The sequence below is a fragment of the Leptosomus discolor genome, chromosome 10, assembly GCF_034619465.1.
Source record: "Leptosomus discolor isolate bLepDis1 chromosome 10, bLepDis1.hap2, whole genome shotgun sequence".
Lineage (NCBI taxonomy): Eukaryota > Metazoa > Chordata > Aves > Leptosomiformes > Leptosomidae > Leptosomus > Leptosomus discolor.
Window position 1 is genome coordinate 1,186,735 of NC_141400.1, and position 17,331 is coordinate 1,204,065.

A 17,331-nucleotide genomic window follows, 5' to 3' on the forward strand; every position below is an offset into this window, starting at 1 on the left:
CGGCGGCCATGGCGGTGTGTTGGGGTGCCGTGGTGCGGGTGCTGGTGGTGCAGGCGGCGTGGGCGCTGGGCGGTGGGCAGGTGCGGTACTCGGTGCCGGAGGAAGCGAAGGCCGGGACGGTGGTGGGGCGGCTGGCGCAGGACGTGGGCCTGGAGGCGGGCGAGGCGGAGGCGCGGCGGCTGCGGCTGGTGTCGGCGGGCCGGCGGGCGAGCGTGGAGGTGAGCGGGGCGAGCGGGGCGCTGGTGGTGAGCTCGCGGCTGGACCGGGAAGAGCTGTGCGGGAAGAGCGCGCCGTGCGCCCTGCGCCTGGAGGTGCTGGTGGAGCGGCCGCTGCGCGTCTTCCACGTGGAGCTGGAGGTCACCGACATCAACGACAACGCGCCGCTCTTCCCCGTGAGCGAAGAAGCATTTAACATCGCGGAATCGTCGCTGCCGGGATCCCGGTTCCCGCTGGAGGGCGCTTCGGATGCCGATATCGGAGCCAACGCGCAGCTCTCCTACACACTCAGCCCCAGCGAGCATTTCAGTCTCGACCATCAGGGGAACAGTCATCAGAGCGTGTCTTTGGCTCTTGTCCTAACTACCCCGCTGGACCGCGAGACGCTGGCTGTGCACCGTTTGGTGTTGACGGCGAGTGACGGGGGCCGTCCGTCCCTGACGGGCACGATGGAGCTGGTGATCTCGGTGCTGGACGCGAACGACAACGCGCCCCAGTTCAACCAGTCAGTCTATACAGTGAAAGTCTTAGAGGGTTCAGAGCTCGGGACTCTGTTGATAAAGCTGAGTGCGATTGATTTGGACGAAGGCATCAATAGTGATATTATCTATTTCTTTAGTAGGCGTGTACCTGCCGAAGTAAAAGAAATGTTCACTATCGACGAAAACAAAGGAGAAATCCGACTTCAAGGGAAATTAGACTACGAAGAAATTAATAGTTACGAGATCACGGTAGAAGCAAGAGACAACGGGTCCCCTCCGCTGTCGGGTCACTGCAAAGTAGTGGTGGAGGTGTTGGACGTGAACGACAACGCGCCGGAGGTGTGGGTGACGTCGCTGTCGGTGCCGGTGGCGGAGGACGCGCCGCTGGGGACGGTGGTGGCGCTGCTGAGCGTGTCGGACCGGGACTCGGGGTCGAACGGGCGCGTGCGGTGCGCGGTGTGGCCGGCGTCGCCGTTCGGTCTGGTGTCGACGTTCGCGGGCTCGTACTCGCTGGTGCTGCGGGAGGCGCTGGACCGGGAGCGGGTGTCGGAGTACGAGGTGGAGGTGCGGGCGGAGGACGGCGGGTCGCCGGCGCTGCGCGGCAGGCGCGGGGTGCGCGTGCCGGTGTCGGACGTGAACGACAACGCGCCGTCGTTCGCGCAGGCCGTGTACACGGTGCTGGCGCGGGAGAACAACGCGGCGGGCGCGGAGCTGGCGCGCGTGTGGGCGCGGGACCCGGACGAGGCGGGCAACGGGCGCGTGAGCTACTCGTTGTGGGAGGGCGGCGTCGGGGGCGCGGTGTCGGGCGGGGGGTGGCGGTCGGCGTCGAGCTACGTGTCGGTGGACGCGGAGAGCGGCCGCGTGTGGGCGCTGCAGGCGCTGGACTACGAGGAGGTGCAGGTGCTGCAGTTCGAGGTGCGGGCGGTGGACGCGGGGGAGCCGCCGCTGTGCGGCAACGCGACGGTGCAGGTGTTCGTGGTGGACGAGAACGACAACGCGCCGGCGCTGCTGCCGGGGGCGGGGGCGGGGGCGGGTGCCGCGGGCGCGGTGGAGGCGGGGCCGGTGGGGTCGGGCTCGTCGGGGGCGCTGTGGGCGTGGGCGGCGTGGGGGGCGCCGGCGGGGCAGGTGGTGGCGAAGATCCGGGCGGTGGACGCGGACTCGGGCTACAACGCGTGGCTGCGCTACGAGCTGTGGGAGCCGCGGGGCAAGGGCCCGTTCCGCGTGGGGCTGTACAGCGGCGAGGTGAGCACGGCGCGGGCGCTGGAGGAGGCGGACGGCCCGCGGCAGCGGCTGGTGATCGTGGTGCGGGACCACGGGGAGCCGTCGCGCTCGGCCACGGCGACGCTGAGCGTGTCGCTGGTGGAGGGCGGCGAGGCGGCGCTGGCGGCGGCGGCGGGCGCGCCGTCGTCGGGGTCGGGTGTGCGGGCGGCGTCGGGCGCGGAGGGCGACGCGGGAACGACGTCGTCGTCGTCGTCGACGAACGTGTGGCTGGTGGTGGCCATCTGCGCGGTGTCGAGCGTGTTCGTGCTGGCGGTGGTGCTGTACGGGGCGTCGCGGTGGGCGCCGCGGGCGGGCGTGCTGTCGGGGCCCGGGCCGGCGACGCTGGTGTGCGCCAGCGAAGTGGGGAGCTGGTCGTACTCGCAGCGGCAGAGCCGGAGCCTGTGCGTGGCGGAGGGCGCGGGCAAGAGCGACCTGATGGTTTTCAGCCCCAACTTGCCGCCGCCGCCGACCGGCACCGTAGCAGAAAACAGTTCTGTTGGGTCGGGGCCGTCTCTTTCCCCATTTGCTTCAGGCGTGGTAAGTGCGTTCTCGAATGTATAACTTTTTCTGGTTCTCGTAGTTTTATTTTTCTGACACTTTTTTTGGTTCATCTCTATATTAAAACTCGTTTTTTGCGCTAAAGCGATTTTTAGCCTCGTGTTGCTTTTGAATGTAGTCATAGTGATCCGCCTTAGATATGCGTGTTCGCCTTTTGAAATTTCATTGATTTTTTTTGAAATTTCAATTTTTGAATTTCACCTGGAACGTCTTGCAAATTTTCCTTCTCTCTCTTTTTTTTGGTTTTTTTTTTCCTTGTGGTGGTCGTTATCGTTAAACGTATTCTTAGCGTCGTAAGATTTCCCACCCACTCGCCCGCTGCTTGGCTGCAATGGCAGTTGTCGGTGTTAGCGACAAGTTTTATTTCGCTTTTGTAGTGTTTTTCAAGGTGTGAAAACATCCGGACGGTGTCCGGGATTTTGGTAGCTCTCTCAGGATGACTGTATTAAGGATGCTAGTTATATTTGACACCAGGCTGGTCATGCTTGGTTTGAAGAATGTTGTGTTAACGTGTGCGAAGGCTCGCTCGGGTTTTTATTGATTCTGGAGCTCGGTGGTTGGTGGGTTTCGTCGGTCTTAAGGAGTTGAAATACATAAAATGACAGTTAAGGGGTGCAGCGAGAGGAAGAGGTGTTGGTGGAGGTCGCAAGTACTGTTCTGCCTCTAGGAGCCTGGTGAAAATGTGGGGGCAAGTGGAGCGAGATATAAGATGCTTCAAGAAAACGTGGAGGCTCTTTGAGGGAGGGGGCGCTCCCCGGCCTCCCTGCACGACTTGATCCCGCTCTCTTCGTAGTGTTGTGGGGTTTTTTCTATCCCATCCACCCCAGAAACTTGCAGTGGAAAGTAGAGTCGGAAGTTGGTAGGAGTAGGGAGATGAAGAGTGATTAAAGGAAAAGGAGAAGGGAGAGCTTCTATACACAGTATGAAATAGTGTAGAGGTGGTAGGTTGAAAAGTTATGGTTCTCCCAGCAGTAAAGCAGAAACAGCAGGGAAACACAGATTCGGCTAGGAGTTTTCGATACTGGTTTCCATAGTGATTTCCTTGTGTGGAGAGTGATTGCGTAATTACCCGGTTGTTTTAACACCATTATTGAAGCAGCTGATCCTGGACGTGTACTGGCGGTACTGAACCGACTTTTTCACCGAGACCGGCTCCAAAGCAGTCTTTGAGATGAGATGTTAGGGTCATGTTTAGTGTTCCTTGTTCCATGTTATAAACTGGATACAACAAGTGAAAAGCCAAGATCTCTTATATCTGATTTAATTTTCGTTATAGCGTAAGAAGGAAGTCTGTAGCGCTGCCGAGGTAGTAAGAACAAGCAGTACTTCTATATCATTCTTTTTCGTGTTATAAGTTCAATTCGCCAAAGACACCCGCTTGGATAACTACCATAGTTTTATGGCAAAGCGATATCTGTAACGCAGTACACTTCTTCTGAGAAAGTATATTTTGTCGGGTTTTGTACTACTAGAAGCGTTTTAGACGAAGGACACGGACTGAAAAAAAAAAAAATCGCAGACCGTTGGTTCCAAATTGACAAAAAAGGTGCTTATAGGTGTATCGAAAACCAGTAAAGAAAGATGAAAACTTCAAGTCTCTTTTGAAAAAAAAAAAAAAATCGTAGGATGTGGGTTTTCTCCCGCTGATCCGTAGAAAACTGAGCGTGTCCCGCGAATTTCTCTTTGCTTCCGACATCTATTTTAGATCACCTAGTAAGGGGTTGACGTTCGACTTCTTTGTGTATTTACTGAGGATTGTGTTTCTAGTGTCCTTTGATCATGTTCGGTAGCTGATGTGCTTAAGGGGAGTGGGTCATCATCTCTTAAGTATGCGTGAACTACCTTCACTTGTGAATAGCAAGGCTTATCCTAGAGCTGTCGTTTTCTTTCCGTAATTCACACGATTGTGATGTAAGGCAGGAACAGGGAACCGCAGTCTCCTAAGGGAAAATCTTCTGGTTAAGTTTATGAGGAGATTTAACTAATTCTGTAGGAGAGCGTGGAAGAACACAGCACTTGCTCACAGGTGTGGGAAGAAACTTGGGATATGATTAACGGCGTTATGGAGCCTCGATACCGATCGTTTGGGGCTTCCATACGGTTTCTCTTGGTTTTTCTGACTGCAGTAGTGAATTGGAAATCTGAACGCTGTTTATTATGGACGTACGCTGCCAGGAGATATTTCAGTATTTCATTTAGAAACACAAAGGAACCTTAACTTTAGAAACAGCTCGTGGATTGTTTTATTTCATCGCATAGTCTAGGCAGAAATCGTTAAGAGAAGGCGCTAGAATATCCAGTCAGTGTCTTGAATAAAAGATAACAGTTTCGCGCAGGGTTGTTAGTCACTGCAAACCCAGGCTCTCACTCTCTCTGCGTGTTGGTTTGGAGAATGATGCTGACTAACAGCGATGTTATCAGAGCCGGTACAATAGTGGCGGCTGAGGCAGGGCTCGCAGCCGGGTGCGCTGTAGAGTGCGGCCGCAGGCGGCTCCGGGAGCGGGAGGGGCGGCGGAGCAGCGGCTGCGGCGCCCGCAGCGCCCTGGTGGTCGGAGGCTGTTTTGCAGCCTCAGGACTGGGGATTTTACAGGCAGGGAAATGCCTGCTACGGCTGCCGGAGGAGTTGGGAGAGACGACGGGTGTTCGGCTCGGAGCTGCTTTGCCGCAGGAGCGGGACTGGTCCCCCGTACCCGCTGTCGCTGGTGTGTCCCCCCGCAGCTTCCGCCAAACCCGCTGGCCTCTGGCTGGGGGTGAATAGACCAATCTATGCCCTCACGTTCAAGAGGCGAGTTCTTGCCTGCGATGTACCGAGCAGCACGTTGTGACTCCGGCTTTCTGCGGCTTGATGTGGGGAAATGAGGATTGTCGTGGGGTTCGCTGAAATCTAGAAATCCTCTGCGTACGAGATTGTTCTCCCGCGTTCCTTGTAGTCGTTTCCGCTCCCGCTGTCCCCACGTAGCAGCTGCGAGCTGCCGTGGCTGGTTGAAGGGCATCCTGACAGCCTGCCTCCGCGGAGGGGGGGGGGGGGGGGGGGGGGATCGGAGCTGCGGGAACAACAGGGGATCAGCCCGGAGCTGCGGCCGGCAGCGGAGCTGCTCTCCTCACTCCTTTCGCCGGGGGAGGCGCGGGGCTGAGAGTGAGCCTGCAGGGTGGTGGAGTGGCGTGTGTATGTATGCGGCTCCCACCGGGAGGAGCCCGGTGTTTCGGGTCGCTGGGGATGTCGCTGTCCTTGCGCTCATCTCTGCCCGGAGAAGCCCACATGCGGTAACGGGATCCCTGCGCTTCCGTCGGCGGCTCCGCGCTGGCGATTTGGGTTCGGTCTGAGGTGGAGGAGAAGCTCCGGTCTTCCTCAGTCCGAAGGCAGATCCTATTTACTGCCGGATTCCCGTCAGTGCGAGCTTTCCCCGTGCTCCTTCCAGGCGGAGGTGAGGGCCGGGGCTGCCGGTGGGTCCGGGGACAGCAGCCGTAGCAGAGAGCTTCTCGGTTCCCCTTGGAAAAGAAACGACAGGGCTGTCGCTCCGTCTGCTCCCCCGAACGGATTCAGCCCCATCTGCTGGGTTCTGGTGGGCACTCCTGGGATTTTCCCAAGCCTTAGTACCGAGCGGGACGTGTCCTGCAAACCTTCGCCTCCGCACCGCCTCTGACACGTTGCCCGCGGAAACAGCTCTTTAAAATCATAGCTGACGTAGATGATGATGTTCAAACACGAGTGACCCTTCGTATGGTGCTGCCATGTGCTCCACAGTCCCAAGGTAGCCCCGTTTTAATACCCACTTTTTTTTTTTTTTTTTTTTTTTTCTCGCTTAACAGTTCCTTCTGGCCGCTACCATTGCTCTGAGCACGACGTGCACGGCTGGACTAATGATGTCTTATCGCCGGAGAAGGGGATGATTGACTGAAAATATAAGACGGGGCGGGAGAAAGAGTATGTAAGGGATGCTTGGGGCTCTGAGACGGTGTAAATGTAGCACTGCAGCCGCCTGTCGGGCGAAGGGACATGGAGGAAGTGCTCCATGAGCAGCACGTCGGGGAGCGGGACGTGAGAGGGGTCGTGTAGCGGTCGGTGAGACCGCAGAGGTCCCGGACCATACCCTCCGGGACGTAAAAGTTGAATTCGTCGGCGACTCGGGTCAAATTGTCTTTAAGAATGAGTCAAGCCGAGGGAAGGGAAGAGGGAACAGCTCAGAGATGGCAAATTGAAGGCAAACGTGAGATCAAAGACGAGGGATTTTAAGCGGTAATTACATTATCTGCTGTGATAACAAGGAAAGCGTCTACGTTAAAGGTGTTTAATACGACTGATGTGCAAATAACGTAATTAAGGTAAACGACTTGAGACGGAGAGGAGACCTTTGAGATTGGAGACGCTGAAAAGAGCGATTAGGTAGAAGGGCGGCCAAACAAGAGGGAGAGTGGAGAAACTGAGTGTAAAGGCACCCTTGAGACCCCCGGGGCAGCTGGATGTGGGAGGCAGAGCACGATGAGGCAGGGCGGAACGAGCCTGGGACTCTGCCGAGCAGAGCAGTGGCTTCGCACTCAGGGCAAGCTGGATTCTGCCCCCACGGCGCAACGGTGTTGCTCCCTTCACGGTAGGAGTGGCTGTGGTGGAACTGGCCCTGGATATTTCATATTACTAAGCACTGGATTTTAGCCGTGATCCAAAGCGGTGTGTGGATCAGGCCCTCATCCAGGCTGGACAGGGAGGGCAGTGCGGTAGGAGCTGGGTGTTGAGATGGTGTCAGCAACACGCGTGTTCCGGTGAGTGTAGCTGCCTGGCCGCTGGGGACGTCACTGTCCGCAGCAGAGCGTGGAAAAGGACAATGGGACAAGGGATGCCAAAATACTGAAGCAGGGTTGTAAGGCGTAAAGATGTTGTTAAGAAGAGAATCAAAGGCAGGTTCCCTTAGAGTCCTGTAAACAAGCATTAGGCAACGGTACAAAATGTAGCAGAGATGTAGCAGAAAGCTGAAGAAATTATTTCGATGGTGAATGAGTAGTAAATGACTGAATTAAAGAGAAAAAAAGGTGTAGGCTGCCAGATACTTCTCAAAAGGTGCGTACATCTTGGAAAGAGGCAAATGTGTGATTACTGTGGCCATTGTTCGTTAATCAGTTTCTGCTAGCGCTGCTGGGTTTTCAGGCACCAGTATGCATAACTACAGCTTGTTGTTCCAATATTAAGATTTAAAGAAAATCTACCTTTGAGTGGGTTTATCTAATTTTTTTAACAGGAGGATCTTGCCCCCAAAATTCTTTGGTTTCTTCCTTGCAAACCCAATCACAGACGGGTAAGTAGAGTCAGTGTGTTTTACCTGTGTGTACACCTGGGACACCAATGCCTGGCTGCCCTTCCCAGATGGATGGATTTAGCTTTGCCTCAGAGCAATGTTAAGAGAAATTTGTCAGTCTTTCTTGTGGCTTTTATAGGTGTTACTGCATTTGTTCAGAGTGTTTATAATGACTGTGCATCACTGTAGTAAAACCGGCAACTTGTTTCATATGTTGTAGATGACATCATGTCTTGGCAGAATAGGAGTCTAGGGGAAATTTGGGGCGGGGGGGAGACTGGATGACAGTTTTATGGTGACTAGGTGGGAACTGGGGATTTCTGCAGTTAGCAATCAAGAAAAAAACAGAAAACAAACAAACAAACTCAAGGTAAACAGTGTACTGTAAATTCTTGCATTGTCTACTGTATGCAGTGGTCCATTGAACAAATTTACGTAGTGTGGGAATTGAGGTGGATGTACACCAGCTCTGCAGCTCCTGCACTCAGCACCCGCCTGCCCTCCGAAGCTCTCGTGGGTGCGGTAGCGTGAACGCAATGCAACATTTAGGTACTACCAGGTGCTCCTGGAGTTAAAAAAAATCATAATATCCAGAGGTACTTCTGCTGGGGCTGACCAGGGCTTGCTCCAGTGCGGGCAGGGTAGGAGCCTCACAGGGAGGTTTTGCTGAGTTGTGAGCATGCAAACAGATGTATCCATTTTTATTTAATGTACAACTTCTGGCTGCGCTCCCGATTTTCTCCTGTTTTGAAAGGCCCTGATACTATGTATATTTGATTTTTTTTTTTTTTTTTTCCCACGTGCCCGGAAATTCTCAAATGCATAAAGAAACACAACGAACGCAAGAAGGGTTAAGATCTGTCCTTGTCGCACGTTTGTCGCCTCTTGCTTTTGATCGGTCAGGATTTTATGATAATAAACTCTCACAGAAGGAAGCTGGAAACGGAGGAGACCAGAGGGGTTGTCATGGCTTGGGGCCCATCTGTGTAAATTGCTGCTGAAGGTCATCCAGGAGGGTATTTTGAAATGCTTCCTGCTCTCTCCCATCTGCCTGGGGGGGTAGTTGCTATCTACGCCCTCGGTGCAGAAAGTCGGCGGAGCAGAACGGTTTTATTTTTTTATTTTTTTTTTTTTCCCCACTCATGACCTGCTGTCTCTGTGTGGTATCAGCTCCTCTCTCCCCACAGTTCCTGAGCATGTTCTGAATGTAGGACCTCTCTGGCGCCGATATTTACTTCTCTACAAGTAATTCAACTGCTGCAGCCTCCCGCTTTCCCCCGCCCACTCGAGCCATCCCCATCCTGCTTTGGCGGGCTGGATGGGAGCTCCGCTGTGGCTGTGGGTGATGTGGCTGTGGGTGATCTGACTGGGGACTGTCAGAGGAGAGAGCCGCCTTCTCTCCAATAATCCATGTTAATTTACCTTGTCTGGAAGGCGAAGCAGGACAGTTACTTTTTTCTTTCTTTTTCCTTTTATTTTTAAATTTCTTTTCTTTTTTTTCCCTTTTTTTCCCCCCTCCCTTTCCCTTTTTTTCCCCCCTCCCTTTCCCTTTTTTTCCCCCCTCCCTTTCCCTTTTTTTCCCCCCTCCCTTTCCCTTTTTTTCCCCCCTCCCTTTCCCTTTTTTTCCCCCCTCCCTTTCCCTTTTTTTCCCCCCTCCCTTTCCCTTTTTTTCCCCCCTCTTCCTTTTTTTTTTCTTTTTTTTTCCTGCTTTTAAAGTTTAACAGGGGTAGAGCCGACTGCCTCCTTTAATTGTGCTCTTAAAACCCCTCTGGGAAATGTTGTGCTCAGCCGAAGCGTTCCTGGACTGTGCTGACCCGCGTTTAGCCGATGCCTGTCACTTCTCATCCGCCTTTTTCTTCCACCGCTCTACTCTGACAGCATCCTTTCCTGCAAGGAGCGCAGGGAGGAGGGGAATCTGCTCTGCATCTCCCCTTCAAGGAAACACAGCCGTGCCGCGGACTCGGGGAGCCCGGAGCCCCGTCGGGGCGTTTAAAAGGGGAAGAAAAAAAAAAAAAGAGGGGGAGGAGAAGCCGCCGACCGGCGGGGCGGCAGCGGCGGGGGGAGCGCAGCCCCCTTCCCCAGCGGTACCGGGAGCGCCGCGGCCTCTGGGTGGCGCCGCCGCCGCTCGCTGTGACCGGCGCGGCGGACCCCGCGCGTCTTTTAGACGCGCGGGGTCCGCCGCGCCGGTCACAGCGAGCGGCGGCGGCGGGGGAGCCGGCGCGGAGCCGGGGCTCCTCCCGCGCCTGCAACGAACTTCTCCTTTTACCGTCCCGGTTGAGCCCCGGTTCCCGTTTGCTTTTGTGCTTGGGAACTTCGCGGAGGAGGGGGGGTGGGGGCGGGTTTGGTAAAAATTCTGGATTATGTTTCTGCTGAGCCGGTCTGCGGGGAGCTGAGCCCAGGGGAGGAAGAATGCGGGTCTCTGTAATGGTCTTCTGCCTTATTTGCTGCACCGCGAAGGGGCAAGTAGTGTATTCCATCGCTGAGGAAACGGAGCGTGGAGCGGCTGTGGGGAATGTAGCGAAGGATTTAGGAATGGATGCAGCTACACTTTCAGCTCGGAAATTTCGCCTGATCACCGGTGCAAGTAAGCAATATTTTAATATAAATGCAAGCACAGGGGCTTTGTCTGTTAACGAGCCCATAGATAGAGAGCAGCTTTGTGAGTTAAAGTCTGCCTGTCTTCTGAATTATGAACTTGTGTTAGAAAACCCTCTAGAGCTTTATAGAATGGAATTTAAAGTCTTGGACATAAATGACAACTCCCCCAGCTTTCCCTTAAGTGAATATCATATAAACGTGCCTGAGTTCCTGTCACCCGGGGCACGGTTTACACTCCCCAACGCCCAAGATCTTGATGAAGGTACCAACAGTGTCCAGAATTATACTCTGAGCCCTGATGAACATTTCCATTTGGAAATGCAGACCCGTGGGGACGGGAGTAAATATCCTGAATTGGTGCTGAAGAAAGCCTTAGACAGGGAGCAGCAAGCCACTCATGGACTTGTCCTTACAGCCAAAGATGGTGGGGATCCTCCAAAGTCTGGTGATGTCCCAGTCATTGTGACTGTGCTGGATACCAATGACAATGCACCAGAATTTGAGCACTCGGTCTACAGGGCGAGTATCTTGGAAAACTCCCCCAGTGGCACTTTGGTAGTGCAAGTGCATGCTACGGACTTGGATGAAGGTCCAAATGGAGAGATCAGGTATTCGTTTAGCAATACTACTTCTGCTGACCTACAGCGAATGTTCTTAATTCATCCGCACACTGGGGAGGTGACAGTCAATGGCATTTTAGCTGTTCAGAGACCTCTCCTCGAGATGCTTATTGAGGCAAGGGATAATGGGGCATTTGGCATGTCCAGCACAGCTAAGCTGCTGGTAGAAATCACTGATGTGAACAATCATGGACCAGAGATAACGATTACATCCCTTTCTAGTCCCATTCCTGAGGATGCTGTTCCTGGCACAGTGATAGCTCTGCTGAGTGTTTTGGATAAGGACCCTGGGGAGAATGGGAAAGTAACCTGCCAGATCCCTGATAACCTTCCCTTCCAGTTAAAGCCTTCCCTTGCAAACTACTATAGCCTGGTCACCAGTGAGCTTCTGGACCGAGAGCTGATCAGTGAGTACAACATCACCATTACTGCCACAGACTTGGGCTCTCCACCCATCACCACTCAGAAGACCCTTTGGGTGCAGATTTCTGACGTGAATGATAACCCCCCTGTCTTCAGTGCTGACACTTTTGATGTGTTTGTGGAGGAGAACAATCCACTTGGTGCTTTTCTCTACCAGGTCTCGGCATCTGACCCTGATATGGGGGAGAATGGACGAGTCTCTTACATGCTCAGGAATTCCACAGTTGCAGGCAGTTCCCTGGCCAGCTTTTTGTCTGTGAGCTTGGCCAATGGAAGCATCTATGCAAAACGTGCCTTTGACTTTGAGCAGCTTAGGAGCTTCTATTTCCAAGTGGAAGCCAAGGACAATGGGTCACCAGCCTTGAGTGCTGCCATAACTGTGAATGTTTACATCTCAGACCAGAATGACAATGCCCCAGCTATCCTGTACCCCACCAGCCAGAATGGCTCAATAGCTGTGGAAGTTGTGCCGCGCCTGGCTGATGAGGACTACCTGGTGACCAAAGTGGTGGCAGATGATGAGGACAACGCGCAGAATGCCTGGCTTTCCTATCACCTTGCCCATTCCTCCGACTCCACCCTGTTCCGCTTGGCCCCCCACTCTGGTGAGCTGCGCACCACGCGCTCCATGCGCTCCACTGACTTCCTCAAGCACAAGGTGGTTGTGGTGGTGCGGGACCACGGGGATCCACCACTCTCCTCTACTGTGACGGTGGGCATCCTGCTGGCTGACACCCTGCCTCAAGCACTGCCGGACTTTGATGACAGTGGGGAGCCACCACCACTGCTCAACGCTACAAACATCTACTTGATCGTTTCCCTTGCCTGTGTCTCCTGCATCTTTGCGGCGTTTCTCCTCTTTCTCGTCATTGTGAGGCTGTGCCACTGCCGGACTTGCTGCTGCAGCAGCTGCTGCTGCCCAGCCGATGAGTATGAAAAGTATTGCTATAGTGTGCACATGCTTCCCAGCTCCCACCTCCCACCGGACATGCTGGAGGTCACTGGTGTGGGTAAACTGACTCATACCTACTTGTACAGGGCATCTGTGGGTCTTGGGCCTAGTAACAGCAGCATCCCAAATGGTGATGCTGGGAACGTTCCCAGTGGCTCAAGGTTACAAGTGCCAGGACCCTGCATCCAAGTACAGCAGGTCCAAAGTGATCGGTTGAGTGCTGTCCTCGTGGTAAGTACTGCTGCTTTTCACTTTTTTTCTCCCAGGCATGGGGCCTTGTGTCTACACTAGGTTGCTGTCAGGGTGGAAGAAGGTACCGGGGCTATTTGCAGGAGAGCAGGCATCATTTCATGACACCTGGAGGAAACTTCAGTTCCGTTTATGTCTTTCCTAAAGCCAAGATCTCTTTAGGGAAATATGGTCATGGGATGACAAAAGAGATGTTTTTTCGCACAAACATTTGGGACCTTCAGACATAACTGAAGGTAATGAAGATGTAAGTGAAAACTAAATACCTTGCAAGCCAAGCCATTGTCTTCAGATAGCCAAGTAGGGGCGTGGTAAGAGTCCATGCAAGTTTCTAATCCATGGGTGGTTCTAATCTGCACTGTATGGAGCCTGTGATTATTTTTTTTTTTTAACTATTATTTTTTATTTCCCCTGTGCCTCCTCCCCTCCCCTGCCACTTCTGAGATTTTTTTCATTGGGGGGTGAGTACTTTGCTGAGCCAAGATGCTGGTTTACAGTGCCCAAGGTAAGCCTATGGTGGAGTAGCAAGAATTCAATATCCAACACTGCTTTAGGAAATGTAGTTTGTAGTGCTCATCTCTCTCTCCAAGCAATCCATAAGTTTTGTGAATCTAAACTAATTCTCCTCTGAACCTCTGACCAAGCTGTTTTCTCCTCAGTAGTATGATGGGTGACTTTACAGGAGAAAATATCTTGCTTGATCACGGTGTAGGGCTACAAGGTGGGGTATGTCTGCAGGTCTGATCTACTGGGTGTTGCTGTGTCACTTGTCCAAGATTCAGTTTTCTTATATGCAAAATAATACCGGTTGTATTTTAATAGGTACCGTGAGTTGTCTTTATATTTTTTGTGAAGTTTTGAGATGTTTTGCCTGCAAAATTTTGCTGTTAAATTTCCTTAGTGTGCATAATGGTAACTAACCACTGTTGGCTCTCTCCAGGCCAGTACTCTGTGCTAAGAGCTATTCCAGATGTTTCTAAGGAAAGTGTAAGAACCCATGTTAGACAGACATGGTATAATCTGCTTCCTGCAGTTGTTTTTATCCTAATTTACAATTATTAGATGCTGTCCTAAGTCTGTAACCATTGTGTTTATTTTCATTTTTTAAAATCATTATTGTACCTTTAAATACATGTAAATGGCCAGCCCCTTTTTGAACCTTGATGTAAGAGTAGCTTCAGCGACTTCTTTGTATAATCAAGTGCATATTCAGCTATATAGCACTTCCTTTTATAGCTCTCAAATTTCCAATTTGTTTCTTTTAGTAAGTTTTCCTGTGTTCTAGAAAAAATCCTGATTTGCTCTTAGCTATGCAGTTAGTTCATTGTGCATTCTCTTATTTATCTGTTGGCAAGGTGAAGTAGGTTTGTGGGTTGTGGTTTCTTTCTTTTTCCCCTCTCATTCTTTTTTCTGAACACCTTTTCCACGTAAGTCCTGCTGACAGGAAAGAGATTTTCTCAAATATTTGTTATTTGATTTATTCATGATGGTTTACCTGGGTTTTAATTAAAGTCTTAATCAGTTTTAGGTTCTGTTCCCTGTAGTGGCAGAGGGTTGCACATGTCAGGGGTGTCTCACTGTTCAGGGGTGTGTGGAATAAATCCTGCAAAAGCAGAAGCATCAGCGTCTTTCAGGAAGAAATTGTAGAGTCCAGGAAAAGAGCAGTTGGCAGTATGTAGAGAAGAATTTGTGCCTAACGCGTCGGTGTACTTTGGGAATATTATTGATTATTTTGCGGATCTGAAAAAAAGGCTGAGTTAGAACCTTTGTAATGGGGAGCTAGAAACCTTTTTGGCAATCTCTTAACTCAGCAGGTGTCTGCGAGAGCCCTGAGAGTGTCTTGGGGGCATATCCTTGGCTGGAGAGTAGTTCATAATTGCAAAACTTCTGTAACAAAGGTGATAAAAAAACCCACCCTGGCACAACTAACTTCTATGTTCCTATTGAGCAAGAACTTGAAACTCAGGTTACCAGCACATTAACAGAATGAATAATAATAAAAATGCAAAAGTATCCCTGATCTCTGTAATGAGAACAACCAAAATGTGTCTCATTACATCTCACTGTATTTCAGTCATTCAGGTGAATTTTTAAACTTGAAATATGAGACACCTTTTATGAGCTTTTGATTAGGGCAAAATCAATCCCAGATGTCACCTTTGGCAATTTTATTTTCTTAGCTCCTAATTGCAGAAGTGGATAACTGTAGATGTGACCTGCGTGGAACCTCCAAAAGCTCTGCATGAACTGAGCTGAGTAGGGGAGCAGAGGCAGAGACTGTGGAAACTTACCTACCCTTAGAAACAAAAGGATGTCAGTTGTTATTATTTTGCTGCTGATGACTCCAGCAGTGAGTATACTGGAGAATCGACCACACATATAGGTGTATATATACAATTCATGTATTTCTTGCAAAATTTGCAAGTTATTAAAATGGCATTCGTACTCAAATAATCAGGAGTGGGCAGAAGCTGCAGTTTCTGTGCTTTCATGTCTGTACCTGCTTTAGATTCACCAAGATTTAAAATAAAGTATAATTATGTTAAAGAGGTGCTTGGAGAATGGTTTCCAGTCATCTGAGGTGGGAAAGAGAACTGTCACTTTTTCTCAAAACCTATTCCTTAGTCCAAATCGCTCTGGCCTTGAGTATGATTTCTATGCAGAAAGATCACAGGCATTTTATTAGTGAGGAATATTTTTACTCATTTTATATCAAAATAAGAGGATTATAATTTTTCAGTGTTTACCAATAGAAATTTCAGTAAAAAATAAAATTTAAGTTTGGGTGTTGACTAAATTTTGTCTTTAAGTGCTTTCAGACTGACTGATTTTGAGTTAAAAATATAAACTAAATGACCCTTTGAACTTTTGAGGAAGGATCATTGTATTGCTCCCTAAGAATATAAATGTAACAAAAAGAAAGCGTTAAATATTTAAAAGGCACTGGGAGAAGCTCCACAGTTATAATTCACGACACTGGAAATTACTCCAAAATTACAATTTTAGCAGAACTTAAATCCCTGATTTTTTTATTTTATTTTATTTTTTTTTTTTAAATTGAGGGGCAGATTACAGTTTTTACTGTGTGGAAGACAGAAAAAAATCTACATATATAAAAAATTATTTGAAATTCCAGAAATTAAATGTACTTTCAAAATTTAGGTTAATGTTTTTTTATTCTCGGTCTTCTTTTGCTACTGAATTAAACGATAGGCTTGAATGATTTTTACATACGCAGACGCGTGAGACCCTTTTGTGCTTTTACATCTTCTACTTGGGTTAGAGCTAAAAATAGAACTATGTAAGGCCATAATAGCAGTGTAGTAAACTGTATCTTTTTCAGTATTTTGCCACATCTTTCTGCAGTGTAGCGTAAGTGAACAGCAAAGTGAAAAGCATGTTGTGCTGCTGTGCTGTATTAGAGACAAAGGCAGTAGTGGGATTACTGAAGTAAGCAGTAGTTCACTGAGTATTTCTGGGATCATGGTGCGGTTGTGGATTGTTACAATTCTTTTGTTTGCTTGGGTTCTCCATTGTGCTACGCAAAAAGCCTGTAAGATATTTCTGCATTCAGAGTGTAGTGACCTTTCTGTGACTTGACATTCAATATTTAGGTTACATCCGAAAATAGACACGAACCTAGCAATGGAGGATATTTCTTGCTGAACTGTAATAGAAGTGGAATAATTTTACACAACGTGGCACGCATTTCCAGTGACAAAAATGGATGCACTTACATGAGACAGTGGCATGCAATCTAGGCTGAACTGCTGCAGGCGAAGCATCACTGGCTTACGCAAGTAAAGACCAGCTGTGTGATTAAGCACTCCCTGCATCTTGTTCCACTGGGAGCACATCCCATAACACAGACAAATGTAAGGGTGAAGCACCTTTCTAATTTTTTTCAGTCTGTGCTTGTAACAACCTGCCCAGAAGCAGCAGTCTTGTGCCCACATTGTAAGAATTCAGTTGTCTAGGCAGATTTCTTGGCTACAGAAGTTACTTTTGGAGTCAGGCCAAGAAAATCCTGGAAAGACTGATGATCAAAGAAAGTTCAGCAAGGGGAACTGCTGTAGATTTCCCTCTTTCTGACCACTACAACTACCTTTTTCAAAGAAGGATGCAGCTCCAATGTTCAGCAAAAGAACACCATGTCCAGGCAAGGCTACAAATGCCTGGGCTGAAACTTTGCTTGTGTGATGTCTGCCTTGGAGTATTATTTTTAGAGGTGGTGGAAGGGAGAGTGACAGAAGGAGTAGCTTGAGACAAAGGGCTTGAGGGGATGTGGAGAGTAATGTGACTGTATTTGGAGATGCATAATGCAAAGACAATTGGCAGGGAAGGATGAGATTACATGGTGACCTGGGCTGAGGGAGCATAGGTGTGAGCAGTAATTCTTGTATGAAAGGACAGAACAAGAAAACACAATTTGGATCAAGTCCTTTCCTATATCAGCCACCACTTAATCTTAAATCTTCAAATTCAAAGATTTAAATTTTAACTGTAAAAATACTCATTTTAATTGCAAAATTCAGTAGGCTGTGCCCATTATTCCTATTGGAAAATTATTCCTGTAAGGCTCTGAAACCCTCTTCTGACATCCTGTCAACAGTTATTTGCTACGAATTTGTAGACATTTGTTCTTGTGCCAGCAATGTCCTTTTAGCATAAGTAGTTGTTCTCCC

General features: G+C 50.1%; 2 protein-coding genes across 2 annotated transcripts in view; both read left to right on the forward strand.

Moving 5' to 3' along the window:
* The first annotated feature begins 8 nt into the window (after positions 1-8).
* Positions 9-2,956, forward strand: LOC147414745 (protocadherin alpha-5-like). The gene is made up of 2 exons (XM_086471202.1): positions 9-2,495; positions 2,894-2,956. The coding sequence occupies exons 1-2, from the start codon at positions 9-11 to the stop codon at positions 2,954-2,956; spliced, it is 2,550 nt and encodes an 849-aa protein (XP_086327328.1).
* A 4,040-nt stretch (positions 2,957-6,996) lies between these two features.
* Positions 6,997-17,331, forward strand: part of LOC104341171 (protocadherin alpha-C1) — a 34,500-nt gene continuing 24,165 nt past the window's right edge. Inside the window, 4 exon segments of the mRNA XM_086471203.1 lie at positions 6,997-7,105; positions 10,129-10,199; positions 10,202-12,628; positions 12,689-12,710. Coding sequence (XP_086327329.1) covers positions 6,997-7,105; positions 10,129-10,199; positions 10,202-12,628; positions 12,689-12,710 — 2,629 coding nt within the window.